The sequence below is a fragment of the Ursus maritimus genome, unplaced genomic scaffold (genome assembly GCF_017311325.1).
Source record: "Ursus maritimus isolate PB19 unplaced genomic scaffold, ASM1731132v1 scaffold_4, whole genome shotgun sequence".
Lineage (NCBI taxonomy): Eukaryota > Metazoa > Chordata > Mammalia > Carnivora > Ursidae > Ursus > Ursus maritimus.
In genome coordinates, this window is record NW_024426552.1 from 39,558,608 (window position 1) to 39,578,416 (window position 19,809).

Here is a 19,809-nt window from a genome sequence, read left to right on the forward strand (position 1 = left end):
GTGACCTTCTTATGAGCTGTGTGCTTGCAAAGAAACCAATGGCATTACTAAGAAGGGGTAGAGCGCTGTTTGGAACGCTGGTCACGTGATACCTTTGATTTATCAGTAGAGGGGGGTTTTGAAGGCATTGTGTCAAATATCCCCCATTCTATAGCAATAAGTCACAGCAAAAATGTCAGTACCAAACTTAAGCCATCTAGTTATGGCATTAGAAATGACATTTATGTCCTCCTCCTCTGAGACCGCTGTTCTACCAATTATTTCACTGATTCCTTAGCCTGTTGATGAGCTATTTCTTAGTTCATTGCCTTAAGCACCATTTCCTGACCTTCACATTCACATGAATTTCATTCAGTACAGATGGGAACACTGAACTAATAAAACCATTGTATTATTGAACTGACAATTGAAAAGCTTTCTTGATACTGTACAAGGTAATTTAGAAGGTGGGAGTGGATGGATAAGTTTGCTCCACATCATAATATTGTGGTTCAGTAATACAATTATAAAAATAGGTGCATGATTATTTATAAGTAGAATTTAGGCTATAGTATTTCATCACCTCTAAATGGCACTTATTTCTCCCTGATTATAAATTATGGTGATGTTTGAAAGCAAGACCTATTCAAATCTTACCAGAACTGAGTGGTTTTATAGCTACTAATGTGAACAAAAGGTATTTGTGAGGAGCTGTCAAAGTATTTGCAAGCGAGTTAAAAGCAAATCATGCATTTATATAACACTTTATAGAATACTTCTGAGTACATTATTTAATTTTGAGTTGTCTGATGATCCTGTGAAATTGGGTAATTAAGTTCATTCACAAGTAAGAAAACAGAGTCAGTGGCATTATTTGAAATTTCTCACAGCCTTGCTGCTAATAAACAGGTCTTGGTTTTGAATCCTGGCAGCCATGACTCCTCCTGTAGTGGGTTTCTCTGTATTACATGCCTTGCTCTACATGAGAATGGATTATTAGAGACATGAGAATTAGTGGTATGATCAGTTGTGCAAAAAAGAGTAATGTAGAAACATTCATTTGCATTGTGTAGCTATTCTCTTTATTGAGGTTAATGTATTTCACAAGTGTGATGCCATTTTTTTTTCATACCGACCCCGTGCAAGGAAGAGGGATATCTCTTTCATTAAAAGAAAAGAGAGACCTAATCAACTTCATTGTGCTAAAGTCATAGTATAAATAACTTTCAGGGCTCCACTGTAGCACAGTGAAATACTCATCTGATCATGATCTTCTATTTTTAAAAGCATGATGAGATTGGGCAAATATTAGAATACATGTTTTATAGACGATGCAACAAAATAAAAAGAAAAGTAATGATACATCCATAAAGCAAAGCCAGGAAGCACCCGACCTTTAGATCTGCAGAGCCCTATTAAAAAATGCAGTCAATTTATATTCCTATCTTTTACAAACATAAAAAAAAATTCTGAACTTCTTTCAAATTATACCAACAAAGCACAATGAACATTCTTGTAGTAAAATAATATTAACCAATATAGGAAAAAATGGCTGAATCTATTCACTATTCCCTAAACATTTTAAAATTTGATGCAAACATGCATGTGATATTATCTTTAGTATCTATTTATAAAAATATTTATATTATTCATACATAAATTTAAAAATTATTCCCCATTATATATAATGCTCGGAAATATTTTGAATGTTGCCCTAGAATTTAAGCTCTATAAGGTCTTTCCTGACTACTACACCAATGAGGACGGGCAGAGTTGAGTTTTGGGTATAGGTTCAACAATTTCTTTAACAAATGAAGTAATTATTCTTGTAAAATAAATATATTTGATCCTTTTCATTTTTTAATATACCAATTTAAATGCTACCTAGTACCTAACTAGCATCTTTAACTACAAAGTATCTGTAATGTACACTTCTTCTGTAATATTCTATGTCGTTTTGGTTAAGGATATCCACTCTGGGCCCCACCCCAGGGGCAGGGACATTCCATCATTGTTCAAAATCAGGTTACCCATAAAATACTCAGTGTGTATTAATGTGCCTTAGGGGAAAAACACAGTTCTGTGTAAATCCACTTTTTCTACACAAGACTTGACACAAAAAAGACTTCCCTGTTAATGTGCACTGTGAATCTCCTAATATACAATATAAGTCCCCTGGAGGAGATCCCTTGGGGAAATATCTCTAGACTTCAATCTGAAGATATTTGTCTCTACTAAACCACAGTGACTAAGATTAAATACAGTGCACGTATAACTGATGCTGAGAAAGTTATGAATGTAAAACCTGGACCTTTTTTAAGTTTAATATTTTACAATTGATAATAATATTTTTCTGAGAATCAGTAAGGCATTCCTATTAAGTTTAATTCAAAGGGGGTATTTTCCTCTTTGTAAGTTTATTTTTTGAAATTAGATCGAAGCTTCCATTCGGACTTGGCTTGGAAGAAATTTCACTTGCATATTCACAAATTGGTAAGAACGAAGACTTTTCCTGCTTTATGTGCAGGACACAAATCATTTTAGCCACGTTGGAAGATTCTGTAAATATTTTTAGCTTAAAAGATGCCTCTATTGCATTCAGAGAGTGAAACGATCGTTGTCTCTTTTATATGTCCTAGGCTCTGCGTTAAAATCTGAAAGAACTGGTTTTGAGTGGTTCACCTTTTTTATCATTTGATAGCATTATGAAGATTTGATTTTAACATGATTTTTCTTACCTCACAGCAGGAGCAAGAGACAAGTTATACCATTCTGAGGGCAAGAGGCACGAATGTTACCATCAGTAGCCTCAAGCCTGACACTACTTATGTATTCCAAATCCGAGCCCGAACAGCAGCTGGATACGGGACCAACAGCCGCAAGTTTGAGTTTGAAACTAGCCCGGACTGTATGTATTATTTCAGCGTAGTGTATAGGGGTGGGGCTGTTGTAAAGGTGTCTGATAATTCATTCTCATTCTCTCTAAATTTTAACCAAGTTAAAATAATTCTCAATATTTAGGTATTGAGAAACATTGAAAGTAAATTGCTTGAAATATTTAACAATTTGTATGGTATCGAGTCTGCGGATTTGTGTTTGTGTGGGTGTGCACTGGTCTTTTTTTTTTTATTATTATTCTACAAATCAAACGTATTCTAATGCCTGGAATGCTATTGGTCCTCTATTGACCATAAATTGCTTTGAGGAAAATTATAGAATATGGTAACATACCCCAGTACCTGTTAATCCAGATGTTCTAGGTTCATTGCATGATTCAGTGAACTACGAAAATGAAACTTGCTGATCCATGAGGATTTTAATATTGTTTTAATCCTTAACACATTCAATCTTCTGTCACTTGGATATTAAGGATTTTCTAAAACCTAATTTATCACCTCATTTACATTCACAAGCAGTTTGGATAGTCTTGTGCGTCTGACACCAAATTTGGCATAAATTGGTCTAAAATTGGCAAACATTTTCCCAGTAGCATTTCTCTTTTCTTCAAATGCCATTTGCTTCATATTAGAAAAACCCTCCGCTAAAATATAATTTTCAAAAATGTACTATCATGGCCATGGTACTAATACAGAGTGAATACACGTTCAAGTTAAGGATTTTATTTAGTTTATTAATGAAGAGACTATAATATATTTATCTATATTTTATTTATGTTCATTATATCCTACAAAAGATTAAACTGGTTCATTTATTTATTTTTTTAGATTAAACTGGAAAAAGGAAAATTTGAAGAACAGATATAAATATACATATAAAAACATATTTGTGTATGAATGTATATAGGCAATAGGGAATACTTACAAATTTATTAATTTGTCCCAAACTGTTTAATATCTTATAGGACAATAAATGTAATAATTGGAGTCATCTTTTCTACTGCACATAAACCATTTGTGTCTCTAGTGAATGTTATGTTTTAATTGTAATGGAAAAAAACTGTATACATCACGCAGTTCCCTGCAACTTAAATTCAGTTGTAAAACAGCCTAGAAAGACAATCTAAGATGAACGCCCTTTAGAAAACAGGTTATCCAAGGAGGGTCTGACAATGGCCAGCACTGTCTTGAAAGGAAACCCAGTAATCTCTTTTGATTGTCCCAATTTGCCATTTCTCCTAGCATGCATATTTCCTATTTAAATATTTTGTTCATGACATTAAATATCATTGGCTTCGGTGCAGTAATATTTTTATTATGCCCACAATGCATACCTAATAGAAACATTAAGGATTAACACAGATTATAAGAACTGTTCGAGTTAATATAATACTCTATTGAATAGTTATTTTATGGCACACTTTTGGTCAGGTGATTAGAAATGCTGCTTACAATAACAAGGTGTACCTTCTGCAAGGTATTGAAAATCTGGTGTTCTTAGAAATCATCAGCTCACAGCTGAAACATGACAATTGTTTTAACTCAAAGGGGAGCTGCGATCCTCAAAAGTGCAAATCTATGCTTCAAGACCTCTCCTAATCCTCCTGTGATGGATGTACATGTTTACCCCACTGCGGCAGTCACGGGCGTGCCTGCTCAGATCTCCCTGCTGCCAAGCCTGCAGCGGGCAGACAGCCTCCAGCTGCTGCCCCTTCAGGACCCACCGCAGCCTTCATGCATGGGCCACGCTCCCCTCGATGACTGAACCCCACAAGGGGACTGGAGCCAGGGCCTTCCTGCCTAATGCAGGACTCCTCTATGGACAATCTTCACTCCGGGACTAGACTCCAAGGAGAAATCGTTCTCTGAGAACATTAGAATCAAAATGTTACAAAATACCATGAAAGTACATCTGAATAAGTTTTAAAAACAAATTTAAATTTTTATTTTATTTTTTTAAAGATTTTATTTATTTATTTGACAGAGAGGGAGCACAAGTAGGCAGAGCAGCAGGCGGAGGGAGGAGAGGCAGGCTTCCTGCTGAGCAGAGAGCCTGATGCAGAACTTGATCCCAGATCACGACCTGAGCCGAAGGCAGACACTTCACCGACTGAGCAACCCCAGCGCCTCTAAAGTTAAAATTCTAGATGACTCAATAACAAAGCTTAATTGTTTTTTTTTTTTTTTAAAGATTTTATTTATTTATGTAACAGAGAGACAGCCAGCGAGAGAGGGAACACAGCAGGCGAGTGAGAGGAAGAAGCAGGCTCCCAGAGGAGGAGCCCGATGTGGGACTCGATCCCGGAACGCCGGGATCACGCCCTGAGCCGAAGGCAGACGCTTTAACGACTGCGCTACCCAGGCGCCCCACAAAGCTTAATTGTAATTTAACATTAGTAGTTCTAAATCTGTTCTAAATCTTTTTGTTTAAATAATGCAACACAAGTTTCATTTTTCTTTTCTTTTCGTTTTTTTTTTTTAAGATTTTATTTTCAAATAATGTCTACACCCAGCAAAGGCTCGAACTCACAACCCCAAGATCAACAGTTGCATGCTCCACCGACTGAGTCTGTCAGTCTCCCTGCAGAAAAGTTTTTTGTTCTGAAATGATTACAAATTGAATTTCTTTTTCAAACTTTTAAATGATATGTAAGTTAGCAACAGGAAGATCTATATTTGCTTTACTAAGAAAGATCACAAATCCCAGGAAGAGAAAAAAACGAATGTTCGTTATATCCTGTGATAGAAATGAGGCATGTTGAGGGACAGGAGGGTCAGATCACCATTAGATAAACCTTCATTACATTCCATATATGCATGTTCTTAATCAGCACTTAACTCTATCTGATATGTAAATTTGCAAAAGGAACAACAAATTCCTGTATATGAATGTGATTCCGGATTTACTACAGATGCGGCTGTGGCGGCATTCTGCACGAACCTCTAATGAGGCTTCAGTGTCTGAAGTTTAAGAAATATTCCATTTGAAAACTGCAGGGTCTTGGGGTTTTGCTAAATAAATTTTATATTTGTGATACTTCCACTGATTGATAGAGCAGATAAAAGGAGATAAGGAAAAGATGAGCTTTTTATTTTATTTTTAAGATTTTATTTATTTATTTATTTATTTATTTTATTTATTTATTTTTGATAGAGAGAGAGAGACAGCCAGAGAGAGAGGGAACACAAGCAGGGGGAGTAGGAGAGGAAGAAGCAGGCTCCCAGCGGAAGAGCCTGATGTGGGGCTCGATCCCATAACCCCAGGATCACACCCTGTGCCGAAGGCAGATGCTTAAGGACTGAGCCACCCAGGCGCCCCCAAGATGAGCTTTTTAACATCCTCTTCCTCATTTATGAAAATCTGGTAGTTGTGCAGTTCGATTTTTATTTTTATTTATTTATTATTTATTTTTAAAGATTTTATTTATTTACTTGAGAGAGAGAGAGCACACACACAAGAGCAGGGACAGGGGCAGAGGGAGAGGGAGAAACAGACTCCATGATGAGCAGGGAGCAGGTACGTCATGGGGCTCAATCCTAGGACCCCAGGATCATGTCCTGAGCAGAGGCAGGCACTTAACCAACTGAGCCATCCAGGCTCCCCTCAGTTTGATTTTTTTAAAAAATCAATTTATTCTTGTTGCTTCACCATAGAATTCTTCCAGACTTTAAATATAGATGAGGAAAAAAGGTATCTTTTGTCTTGGGAGGAAAAAGACAAAAATCAACTTTCTATTTTTTTTAAAGATTTATTTATTTGAGAGAGAGAGTGGTGGGGGGAAGGCAAAGAGAGACAATCTTCAAGCAGACTCCCCATTGAATGTACAGCCTGATGCGGGGCTTGATCTCACAACCCTGAGATCCTGACATGATCCGAAACCAAGAGTTGGACGCTTAATGGACTGAGCCACACAGGTGCCCCTAACTTTCTATTTTTTTTGTCAAAATGATATCTTCATAAAAATTCTAAGAACTTAAGAGTCTTGTTATAGTTGATATTAAAATATACATATACATATATATATACATAAAAGACTCATATTTGGATTTCTTTAACAGTTCACTGTTTATTATACTTTTTATTTTTTAATTTTTTCTAGTTTTTATGTCTAAAAATTATATGAAAAGTTCCCATTCATAACACATGTAGATAGTTCTCAGTAGAACAAAGTGTATTTTTACCTGGAATTTAGATAATATTTTTTGAACTTGGTTAAAATATCTTACTTTTTCAGTGATTATCATCTTCCTCTTACCGAAGAGAAAACTGAGAAATAGGGAGGTTTAAGTAAGCCTTCCAAAACCATACCATTGGTAAATGATGGGTCTGATTCTAGAACCCATGTATTTATGTGATAATATATTAAGCATTCTCAGAAGCATTTTATCTGGTCCTGTTCCATAAGCTATTCATATACTATTATTTCCTTTATAGGTGGCCTAGGACACAGAGTTTATATGTTTTTTTCTCAGGTTGCATAGCCAATAAGTGGGATCAATGAGCCTAGAATCTCCAACTTTTGGGGTACTGATCCAGTGCTGCGATTGCACATTTAAAAAATATATATGTATATGGTTGAAGCTGCAGAGTTTATAGGAGTAAAGGGGCTTCCCTAGAGTCCAGGCAACATCTCCAAAGCAAGGAGTATGAAGAGTATGAAACTGTGGCCTGCTTGGAAAACACAGTCAACTGTCTAGAAACCCTCAGTGGGCAGAAACTGAATCCACAGCACTTTTTGCCAGTTTTTCACTGGGGAAATGAAATAATAAAAATATGTAACATTTATTAAGCATTTACTATGGGCCTGACACTGTTTTAAGTGTTTTAACTGCGTTAGCCCATGTAACCCTCCCAACAGTGATCTTACGTCACACAGCAAGTAAGTGCAAACCCAGGCATTCTAGTTCCCGAGAATGAGCTCTTACCCAGCCTGCTCTAGGGAGAGAAAGCCGACGGTAGGTGCAGGATGTACCAAAATGGGAAGTGACTCGAAATAGGAGAAGCAGTTTGTTTGTGGGAAAAAATACTCAAAATGAGTTTCTAAGACATGTAATAGATATCAGTGTTTAGCAGCGTGCCACGTAAAATCATTGGACAACCTTATTATGCATTTAGTCAATATTACTCATTAAAATGTTTGCTGATTTCACCAGCAAAAACAATCAGTTTGATTATGTGCTTTAGATAGTCTCCAGGATTCATAGCTATTTAGAGCTAGAGGAAATTGCAGAGATGTCCTAGTTTAATCCTGCCTGTGACAGAAAAAAAAAATCGAGAGGTCCTCTTTCTTCTATCATGTTTCCCCTCCCAGTTTCACAGACTTTTATTTTATCGACTGGCAAAAATTTACAGAGAATGTAGAACTTGCTGCTCTTTATAAGTTATTACAGGGTACAAAATGGAATGGGTACAAAATGGATAGAGTTATTATTATAGGTTTATGGAGCATTATTGAATCACTGGGTTAAGTTATTTTGCAGACTAATCACAGATCTATATCCCATGCATGGGGATGTAACAGTCTAGGTCTTCAGGGAGGCAGATGTGAAGATGGAATTACAAGAGCTTTATGGGGGGGAATGCAGGTAGGGGAAACGGGCGGGAAGAGCAGAACGGGTCAAGCAGCACCTCAGGCTGGGAGGTAGGTCAGCTGTCTATGAAGAGATGGAGGGAAAGAGAAGAGTCGAGAGGAAGACTCAGACAGCAGTGAAGCTCTGAGGGTCTCAGAAGCCCACAGGGAGCCCCAGAATGAGGACTGCCATTGAGGAGTCCTGCGCTGAGCTGGGAGGGCATGGCTCCAGTCTCCTGGGGGTGGTTAATCATCGAGGGGAGCGTGGCCCGTGCGTGAAGGCTGCGGTGGGTCCTGAAGGGGCAGCTGTCTGCCCGCTGCAGGCTTGGCAGCAGGGAGATCTGAGCAGGCACGCCCGTGACTGCCACAGTGGGGTAAACAACAGTTTGCTGGTAATAAAGTGCTTGGAGCAGTTTATATTATGAATATGCCATCCTGCCACACGTTGAGCTCTTTTTTTCAGATGCTGACAGGACTTCTCATATCCTATCTGCCATGTCTCTTCATTTGTATCACTTAGCTTTTCTTAAAGCAGCATTATTTTCAAGAAGACCTTCCAAAATTAGATGTTGATCAGGCTGAACATTTGATATTGGCTCCTGGAGAGGAGATGGTATTCAAATAATCAAACTCTCTCTTCTAAGTTCTTTTGATACATCACTCACTCATTTGTGCACTAGCATTTACTACAAGAACAATATATATTAAAATATGAGCATGTGAAAGGGGTTGTTCCAGGAGCCGTGCATATTTTAGAAAGCCTGGAGATCAAGATGCTTATGGAGTTTGTTAGCAGATGAGGCTGGGGGTGTAGGCAAGGAACATGATCTTAAATGGCTTTACCTTCTCTGCTGTGGAATTTGCATTTTATCTTAAAAGTGATGGAGAGCCCTGCAAAACTTTTATGCATGAAAATGACATGGTCAAATTCATGGTTTAGAAGGAATACTCTGGTGGCCATGCAAATAGAGACCAATTAGGAATTTCTAATTGTAATCCAGAAGAGAAATGAAGACACAAACTAAAACATTTAAAGAGTTTGGTGATTAACTGGATATTGAATGATCAGAAGAGGAAGAAGACAAGATGACTTCATATTTATGGTCTACATCCTTGCTACTCAAAATGTGGACCGAAATCTGCAGCAGCCGTATCACTGGGAACTCCCAAGAAAAGCACAGTATCAGTCTCCACTCTAGACCAGCTGGATCAGAAACCACTTTTCCAAAAAGTTTCTCAAGGGATTTGAATGAACACTGAAGTTAGAGAAGCATTGGTCTAGCTCAAGGGTCAGTAAACTTACTCTGTCAAGGGCTAGATAATAAATATTTTAGGCTTTGTGTGTGTAGTCTCTGTTCCTCCTACTCAGCTTGGCTATTGTAGCATAAAAGCAGCCAAAGACAATACACAATGAATGTGGCTGTGTTCCAATGCAATTTTACTCACGGACACCAAACTTGAATTTTATATAATTTTTACATGTCAAAAAATCTTCTTTTGACTTTTTACAACCATTAAAAGAATATAAAAACATTGTAAGCTCCTGGGCTTTACGAAAACTGGTGGCAGGCCAGGCTTGACCCCTGGGCCATTTTTCCAACACCTTGTCTGAGTGAGTGAGTGAGTGAGTGAGTGAGTGAGTGAGTGAGTGAGTGAATGAGTGATGGGCCATTCACAAAGGTAGGAAATACAGGGAGAAGAACAATTTGTTGGTGGTGTGTGCTGTAAAACATTTAAATAACTCTAGATATTGGAGGCTAAACAAGCTTGATTAGAAAGCTTTTATCATTTTGTTCCTGCAAATCTTACCTGTTCTCTATGTGCCTCTGGTAACTTCTGGTTTATCCAATGAGTTTCTTTGCAGTCAGGATAGAGAAAACCAGTCCAGGATATTTCACACGGCAGGAACTCAAGGTGTGTTTAATTGATGCCATTGAAACAGAGTATTATATCTTATACATTAGAAATTTCAAGAACCATTGTAGGAAATGTCTATTTTTTTTATTTTTTTACACCTAGTGAAGAATTCTATCTGTCGTAGGCAGTCAGCCGTATTTCAGGTAAAAGCAGAGTAAATATGGCTTTTCCGTGCAGATGTTAGTTATGGTATGTTAATGCCTGACCTTTTCTTATTTTTCTCCTTCACCCCACAGCTTTCTCCATCTCCGGGGAAAACAGCCAAGTGGTGATGATTGCCATTTCGGCGGCCGTGGCGATTATCCTGCTCACGGTCGTCACCTACGTCTTGATTGGGAGGTGAGTTCGCAGTCTCCTTTACCACTTATTTTCATTATTGCTTTGCCTGCTCCCTTCAGCGGCCGCTAAAATCTGGAGTGTGGTCCATGAAGTATTCTAACAAACAAGCATGTCTCCACTTAGATCTAGATCTTTCTTTCTTCCCCTTCCTTTCTTTTGTTTCTTCATCGTCAGTTTTGATTTTCTTTCTTCCATTAAATTCCTGCCCCACTCTTTAACACATTCCACTTCTCTGCTCTCTCTTTTGACCTCACTTGCAGTTTTTACTTTCTTTTTCCAATTATCCTCTCACTCTTCAAATACGCCCCAGATTTCCCTACCACTTTCTCACCCAGAACACTGGTAACACGGCACAGCGCTAATCACTAACAATGGAGACTTTACCCTTCATTCATTCTAACAGCAGTTGTTAAAAAAAAAAAAAAAAAAAAAAAAACACTATAAACACTTTCTAAGGCCATTATAAAGACTGAACTGAAGGGGTCTGCACAGTGGGGAAGCAACCCTACATATCTCCTCATTAGGCAGCTTTCCAGAGTCCCCAGAGAAAGGGGCTTTCTATAAAGGATTTAGAAAATATGAAGTCATTAAACTTTCACTAAAGCATTTAATTGTTTGAGGAAAACGCTTTATTTTTTGTGCTTTGCACATTCTGAGCATAGATAATTGCGTTAAGTATATTTTCTTTCTGTGTTCTCTTCCCTTGACTTACCTCCAGGTTCTGTGGCTATAACAAGTCAAAACACAGTGCAGATGAAAAAAGGCTTCATTTCGGGAATGGACATTGTAAGTTCCTAAGATGTTTTGGTGCTTTGGCTTTTACCATTTCAGTTTTCCCAGGTGTTGATTTATAATTGGATAACTTCCTCACAAAGAGAATGCAAAAGCAGTTGGATGAAAGAATTGAGCAAATTAAATTAATTTTAAATGGAGAAAGAAATTCATGGCTCCGCATTAAGTAATTTTTACATGGCCACATTTCAGCACACTTAAGCTAAAGGGAAGGATAAACTGTGGTTTCTATCCAGATAATGCACATGATGGGGAGTATGGACTATAGTCAGTTCTGCGTAGCTGAAAGGCAAAGCGTATCTTCAATTTCCTCATTTCTCGTCCTTTGCTAAAATCTAAATAGGAAAATTTCCCTTTCCTAACTCTCAAATAAATATAAACAACCTCTGTTTATGTGAAATGCCTTACTCTGTTTTGTCAACCAACCAGGAGAGAGCCTTTAAAGTAAACTGTATATTTTGGAGTTACATGATATCCAACTGGTAGGAAAGCCTTTTCCTTCATATTTTAATACCTGTCAGTTTAGTGTCTTTTTAATATTTTCTAAAAGAAATTTTTTTTTTTTTTTTTTTTAGGAAATGAAGTGTTTATATCTAATAAGACTCTTTTTTCTTCTTCTTCTTCTTCTTGCAAAACAAATCATCCCAGGCGTTTTGATTTTCCAAACTATGGCTCAGTTTAATGTGGCAATTACTAATCAGTGGACTCAAAGGGAATAATAGCATGTTCTTATGGAAATTAGTGCACACTATACTCATACTTACGTGCTCTCAAATAATCCCAATATAACTGATGTGGTCTTGTAAGCATTACTTTCTTTGGCATTCACCGTTGCCTTGTAAAATGATTTTCAATTCAGCATCATACTTCGTATCAGCCACTGGCTTTGCATCTAAAAATTATAAATCTAGTTATAACTCAAGTAAAAGCTTGATTACCTGTTGCCAACATGCAAGGGGGATACAGTAGCTTGCGAAAAAAAAAAAAAAAAAAGGAATGTCTTCCAAAATGTAAATTGATGTGATATGAACACAGTGACAGGGTTTACTGACGGCATTGTTTGTTTTCTCCATCTCATTGCAGTCATTACAGAATAATTCACAAAAGCCAAAGTAGTACCTTCCTAATAGCAGCATCTCATCATTTCAGATTAGTTAGGTTACCAACTCAAAAGTCTTAAAAGAATGAATGAGCAAATTACAGGATACTTGTCTAGCTTTTTTCATGGTCCCAAAAAACAGAGTCAGAGTCGCCATGCACAAATTAGAGCAGTTGCATTCCTGTGGATTAAGTTGTTCTTAATTTGAGTTAGTCAATGTAAATATTGTCTTTAGAGCAAAATCATACTTTTTTTTATATCAAGATTGTAAATCTCATTAATTTGGAACAATGATATATCTCTGTATCCCAATTGTAAGCAGGTTCTCTATCGCTCCAATCTGTTTTAACTGTTGGTTTTTCTGGTGGGGTTGGTTAAAACTTTAATTTTCTTCAAATGCACAATATCTTTATGACAGACAAAAAACAAGAAATGTATTTCATCCTAGCCATAAAGGCATAAAATAACTTATATGCATGTCATAAACTTTCTGTGTCTTAATGCTACAGCTGGTTTATTTCAGACCATTTATTTGGTATTACTTTAAAAAGCTCTAGCTATGAACTATTCCCTCCAGCCTTGTTACAAATCCTATAATATTGCTTCAAAAGGAAAGAAATGTGTTTCACCTCCTAAGATCCTGTCCCCTTGCCCTCTCCGGCTAGGCCTTTTTATTTTTTGCTATCCTTAGGGCAACTCATGCTGGTAAAATGGAAATGTAAATTATTGTGTTTGCACAGAACGAGCTGTAAAGTAGTGTAGCTTAACACGTGTGCATGTGTTTATTATCTGGTTTTCTTGACACAGCCCAGTTACTCTGTATGTTGCCCTTAATTATTGGTGTGAAGGGATTATGTGCCTTGTATCCTGCATCACCTGATTCCTAGAACCTCTGGGGTCAGCAGTTAAAAGTCAGCAGCCAAAGCTCCCACAGTGAACAGGCTATTTTACTTGGGGATATGTGTATGTTCATATTTGTATTGTTCCCCAAATTTCGTGTGGATAGAAAAACAATTTATATGATTTTACTTAATTGCAATGAATCTGATTGGTTTTAGTTGAGAATGACTATTGAATTTTCAGATTATTAAGTAATACATATACTCCCTAGGGCTGCTAGGTATGGGAGGTAACAGTAAGCACACTTTCAAGGCTATTTAAAGCCAGTGCTTATTTAAAATGTTTGAGGCTTTGCTTTTGACAGCTCATTTTATAATGGTCTTTGCAAATTCTGATGCTAGTAAATTGCTTCCAAATTGATTTCCTTGAGGTGAGCAAAGTCAAATTGTTTTGTAGTTGTTTACAAGAAAAAACTTTGTAATTTGTTAATTGTTTGCAAGAAAAAATTTCATTTTGGGGGAAAAATTTAACTTTTACCTTATTTTTAAAAAATGTTTCCTTTGCCTTGAAAAGGAATACTTAATTTCCCTACCTTACTAGTTCCTTACCTTACAATCTACTAGAGATAAATCAAAACAGGATGATCATATAGCCTAGCCCCCCTTTGAAGGAAGCCTTCATTAAAATGTAACCAAATTGACTACACAAAATGATTCTGACACAACCTTATTTCCTAACATATTTTAATAAGTTCTTACAGTTACTTTTACTGTTTTCCTTACGCCTAAGCAAGAAAAGTATGAGAGCTTTCCTTAGTCTGTTTGCTTGTTTTAAGGGTAAAGTGTTTTGGTAATGATGATATTAGAAATAGGTTTAGTGTAATAGTAAACTATAGAAGACCACTGTCCTAAAGAGTGGCTCAGCCGTCTGTTTTTTATAGGAAGCAATAATGTTTACAATAATGGCAGAAGCTTGCAAACTGCTCTGGGAGCTCAAAAGGAATGGACATTTCGGAGTCCAAATTCTGTCTCCGGAAACCTCAATCACATTTAATAATTGTGAATAAACATTCTTAACATGAAAATATTAATAATGGCAATAATCTCTATCATTTATTGGGCCCTAACCACATAACAGGCACTCATGCCAGGCACTTGAATAGCAAGTTTTCAAGAGCTTTCTTTCTTTGGAACCTAGCTTTTTCTTTTTGCTGAGCTGTTCAAAGTAGAAAAGCTTCAAAAGTAGAGTTCTTACCTTCAAAACCAGGGCAAAGGACTTGTCGTTTCCCCATTTCAGTGGCTGTAACTCCCTAGATATTGGTATCTTCTTGAATTATCGGCCTCAGGATGGAGAAGCTGTCCTATTGCCATGCCCATGTCAACACAGGCTCGAGCAGGAGGAATGTTAGCCTTTCTTCTCCATTTGTTCCCCAATTCTCCCATTCCTACTCTAGAGTCTCAAAATCATCCGAAGATGTAGCTGAGGAAAACTGATTTTTTACTTCCTAAGCACCATTTATTTTTATAATACATTTTTTTCCTTATGCTTTTATTTCTTTACTCAATACCTTTATAGATACTTTTCAGGAACATAAATTATTATATGGTATAACCATGGCATTCACAAAGATGTCCTACAGGTCAATGAACTAATCACTTTCCACACTGTGAAATGCTAGACTTGTTGGCCTAATGTCCATTGCGCTGCAGGCTCTCCAGAATAATTACTGTCATCAGTCTCTACCCCCATTTCATGCAAAGTCCAAAACGGAGTCAAAGAAGTCTTGGGTCATCATAGAAGGTTCAGTAGCAATTTGTCATTAAGATCCTTTCATTATAAAATTATACTGGAAAAGATAACATCTGATTTTATTTGTTACTTTAGGATAAAAAAATTTTTCAATAATATAATGTGATAAATAAAAAAATATTTCACTTTTAGGCATCCCAGCCCCTTGCTAAAACAATGTTACCAATATTTTTTTTAACCAATGTTACCAAAGTTAAAAGTAAAAATCCATCATATTAGTACACACACAATATCCTTTAATGTTAGAGCATGTTTATGCACTTTAATAGATCCTAGTCTCCCTTTTTTAAAAAAATTTAGTTTTAGGGGTGCCTGGCCGGCTCAGCTGGTAGAGCATGTGAATCTTGATCTCAAGGTGGAGTGTTCAAGCCCCACACTGGGCATAGAGCTTACTTAAAAAAAAATAGTTTTACTTTAGAGAAAGTTAGTTTATTGAACATTCCAAATTGTTTCTAATATGACTTATTTTTCCAAGTGATAGGAATCTCATTAGTATTAAATCAAATCCAAAATGATTCTCCCATATCTTCTACCCATGTTATTTTCGTTATAGAACATCACAAAAGATATCACTTCAGAATAATTAAATGCATATATTACAAAGGAGGTTTATATTTAATAAGATATAAATATAATTTATGTTTGGAATTTAGCTTCTTAGCACCATTATTAAACTTACAGAGAATTTATATTGCCCTTAACCATGTTGAAAAGCTATATAATAAGATTTCAGTTGATACTGTAATTAGTACATGCATATAATACTCACATTGTGTATACATATCCTCACAGGTTTAAGTAGATTTCTAATTGCAGTGGGGGATTTTGATTATGAATGTTATTAAAAGCAGAATAATGTCAGACAAAAGACATGCTGTTTTATATCCTTTAATTAATTTACCCATAATTATAGCTGCCATTCCACCTTATGAAATTGTTTCACAAACCTTGATTTATTGTCAGATGTGGCATTGTCATAAATATTTGTTTACTGCACTCTCTGTAGAATCATAGCCGTGTCATAGCATGATGGGGTTCACTCAGTAATGCTTCTGGTATTAATTACTGGATCTACTCAATTCTGAACCACCCTCTCCTTGAGATTCCCCTTTTTGAAAGTCCATTTTCCTTCTAATGTTCTTGGAGAGAAAGTGCATTGTGTTTCCTCTTTTGTTTCATTATGGGAAACTTTGTTTCTTCAGTTGTTCAATACTTAGTCCAACTTCTCTGTCTGCCAATTGCTGTGATACCTGAGAACAAACTAAAAGTTGGTGTTCTTTTTAGTAATGGGTTTTTTTTTCTGCTAATAATGTGATTATAAAATTGCCTCAGTACAGTTTGTATAAATCTAGTACATTAATGCCTTTCTTCCTTCCCTTAAACAGTAAAACTTCCAGGTCTCAGGACTTACGTTGACCCACACACATACGAAGACCCTACCCAAGCAGTTCATGAGTTTGCTAAGGAATTGGATGCCACCAACATATCCATTGACAAAGTTGTTGGAGCAGGTAACCACCAAAGTAATCCCACTACCAACCCACGTGCTAATTACTAGCTTACAGCTATGAGTAAGAATGCTGCCTGAGATCACTCAAGTTCTCAAGCCTAAGTTATATTGCTATGAAAAGGGACATTTCCCCCTGATTTCATGATCAAAGGCAAGCAGTAAATAAATGAAGGAGTATTTAATGGAATGTAATGATTTCAAAGGTGCCAGACTTACAGACTCACAGACCATGGCCAGCTTTTTATTTATTGAATTTCAGAGCCAGCAGCCGCAAGAGCTCAGTCCTTCCCTGGCTATGCTGATCATGTGTCACAAAGCCTGTTGGGCTGAATAGGGATAACAGGATAAATGTGTCTTACTTTAAACAAGCTCACTATGTGAAAATTTTGATTTTGCAAAAAAAAGATAATTTTAGAATCCTCTTTGAAATTAAAAAAAGAGACAACATAAAACAAAATCATAAATGACACATTTTACACAAATTTACTCAAAACCATTTTTGAGTGAATAGTTTAAGTAATGCAAAGTGTTCCTTTTTAATATTTGCCTGTAACTTTGTAAGTCTTAATTCATTTGTGTTGAAGCTTGTTTTCATATGGACATCTCTTCATTCTAATCATGAATCTAGTCAATCATAGATCCATTAACAAACACCTGTGGATTGTTAATAGCAGTTGTGCATTTCCAATAAAAATTATACTTATAAAATAATCATATTTTTACATTTACACAAACAATATGGACATCTACAGACGCAGTATGAGATTGAATAAAAACTACTACTTAAAAGTAAAAATAAACAGTATTGTACAACAGTTTTATTCCATCATCTCATTAGTCAATATTGTTTTAAAAACAAATGCAAAGTTGATGTAGGAAATAGAAAGATTGAGAAATTAACTAATTGAATTATGGATAACATAGCAGATCATGTTTTCTGCAAGTGCTATATATATGACTGTTGCTTCTTTACACAAACGTGCATATAATTTTCTCTGTTTCTCTTTCTGTACATCAGAGCAGTATTTCGAATTCTAGCGGTGTTTGCTATTCAAGTAGGACGGTCTGAGCAATTAATATTATCTAAATAAAATGATAATTTACTAAGTCTTCTCCTGTAACTTTATTAATATTTTATCCTCCTAAAACTCACATGTGCAGGTACTATTAAAATATGGAACTAGTAATTCATAAAAGGAGAATAGAGTATGTGCTTCTTTTTCCACAATCTGACTTAAGAATATACACATTCATCGTGTATCTATGTTAATCCAGTTAAAGCAAATATATATTGATTATTCTCTTTCATTTGTACAGTTCTGCTTTGTAAACTGCTCTGTGGTGCAGAGGGCTTTTGTGGTGCTGGTGTTAATGTCCCACAAGAGCGCACTGTTCTCCAGCAGGGAAACCTTGGAAGTATAGGAGGCAGATTTTGCACACTCAACTCATGTGAGGAGGAGAGACCCATTTACGCTCAGCCAGTGTCCAGAAGGCCAGACAGACACATCGGGACCTTGAACTTTGGGACCTTCTGCATTAGTAAAAGTTTAAATATATCGATGTTATTGATAATTCCAGATATCTAGAACGCAGTAGTGTGAGACAAAGCATACTCATTAAAAATGGCATCTGATAAATGAGACAAAAGGAAAGGCTCCTTAAAACACTGACTCACTTAATAATTCCCAGTGCTCATTAAAGATCAGCACAAATCATCTTTTTTTCATTTCACTCTTCAAAGATATTTGTAAAAAAATAGACATATGCCCGATTTTCAGGGTTTTGTAGCCAATATCCTCATTTGCCTCATTCAGAGCAACAATACTGTGCCTGCTTTGCTTGCAAACAAGTGTATCTTCAAGGTCGATTACTCTTCTGGAAGATTTCCATATAATACTGTGCACACCCAATTCTAGTCTGTCTTGATTCACCTTTCAAGGGTTTGTCATCAAGACAGAATATGAGATCGAAATTTTGAGAGCCATCAATTTTTCTTAACATTTTGTTTTGCAAAATGTAAAATATCCACAAAAGTAGATGAAATTGTATAATAGTATAATGGAGAGTATAGTATGATAATACCCATTTCCACAACAACTTCAATAACAATCTATTCCTGGTCACCCTTCTTTCATTCATACACTTACTCACTTCTCATATCCTTTTAAGTTTTTAAAAGTAATGTTATCTAGAAAAATTTATTAATTATGCTAAGTTGATTAGCAACTATCTTCCATTGCTAAAAGACTGAATCTTTAGGTCAAAAACAGAACTCTCCCAGTCAATTAAGTATACAGAAAGACTCTTTCTATATGTGAGGTAATTCTGTAATTTTCTGTTGGAAAACTTATACAAAGAAATAGGTATAACAGAAACTCTCGTTTATACTTTGACTAATCAGAAGAATTATGCCCACATTGCAAATAACAAAATTAAAATTGAACTATAAATAAGTGACTTGCTCAAAGTAGTAAATTTTTTAATAATGCAATTCACAATGACTAAAATTCCCAGTTTTATTCCTTCACCCAACCATTATTTCAAAAATTAAATACTGAAAATTTCTGAAGGTAGAATATATTTGAATATATTCATTTAACTCCCTATTCTATGCTAGACATTCACATGATATTTAATTTTATTAGCCTTTTGGACAGGCATTGCCTCCATTTCACCAATGAGGAAACAAGAGCTAAAAATTTGAATGACCTATAGTCATATAGTTATTAATTGAAAACCTAAATTTGAATCTTTCACTTTCCAATTTCAAAGTCCATTCTAGACACGAATATTTACAGCAGTGCTTTCATGTAACATTTTTGTGAGGATTGAGTCATTCCTGCACAGTGCTTAGCTGACACATTAACATTGTTCCATATGTATTTTTATTATGCTTCTCTTATTAAAACAGTAGAAGGAGAGTGGAATTTGAAGCTAAAGCTGACTGTCATTCTACTTAAACACAAGTAGATTTTTTCCTCTATTTTAAATAACATGAGTGTAAGAAATTTTACTTTGAGCCAATTTGCATTGTGCATCTTAAATCAGAGTAGAGTC

General features: G+C 36.0%; 1 protein-coding gene across 1 annotated transcript in view; it reads left to right on the top strand.

The window, feature by feature from the left end:
- EPHA3 (EPH receptor A3) overlaps window positions 1-19,809 on the top strand; it is a 351,034-nt gene that overhangs the window by 270,901 nt on the left and 60,324 nt on the right. The window contains exons 7-10 of the mRNA XM_008704448.2: window positions 2,725-2,887; window positions 10,600-10,702; window positions 11,421-11,488; window positions 16,628-16,753. Of these exons, the coding sequence (XP_008702670.1) occupies window positions 2,725-2,887; window positions 10,600-10,702; window positions 11,421-11,488; window positions 16,628-16,753 (460 nt within the window). The remainder of the gene's footprint in view (window positions 1-2,724; window positions 2,888-10,599; window positions 10,703-11,420; window positions 11,489-16,627; window positions 16,754-19,809) is intronic.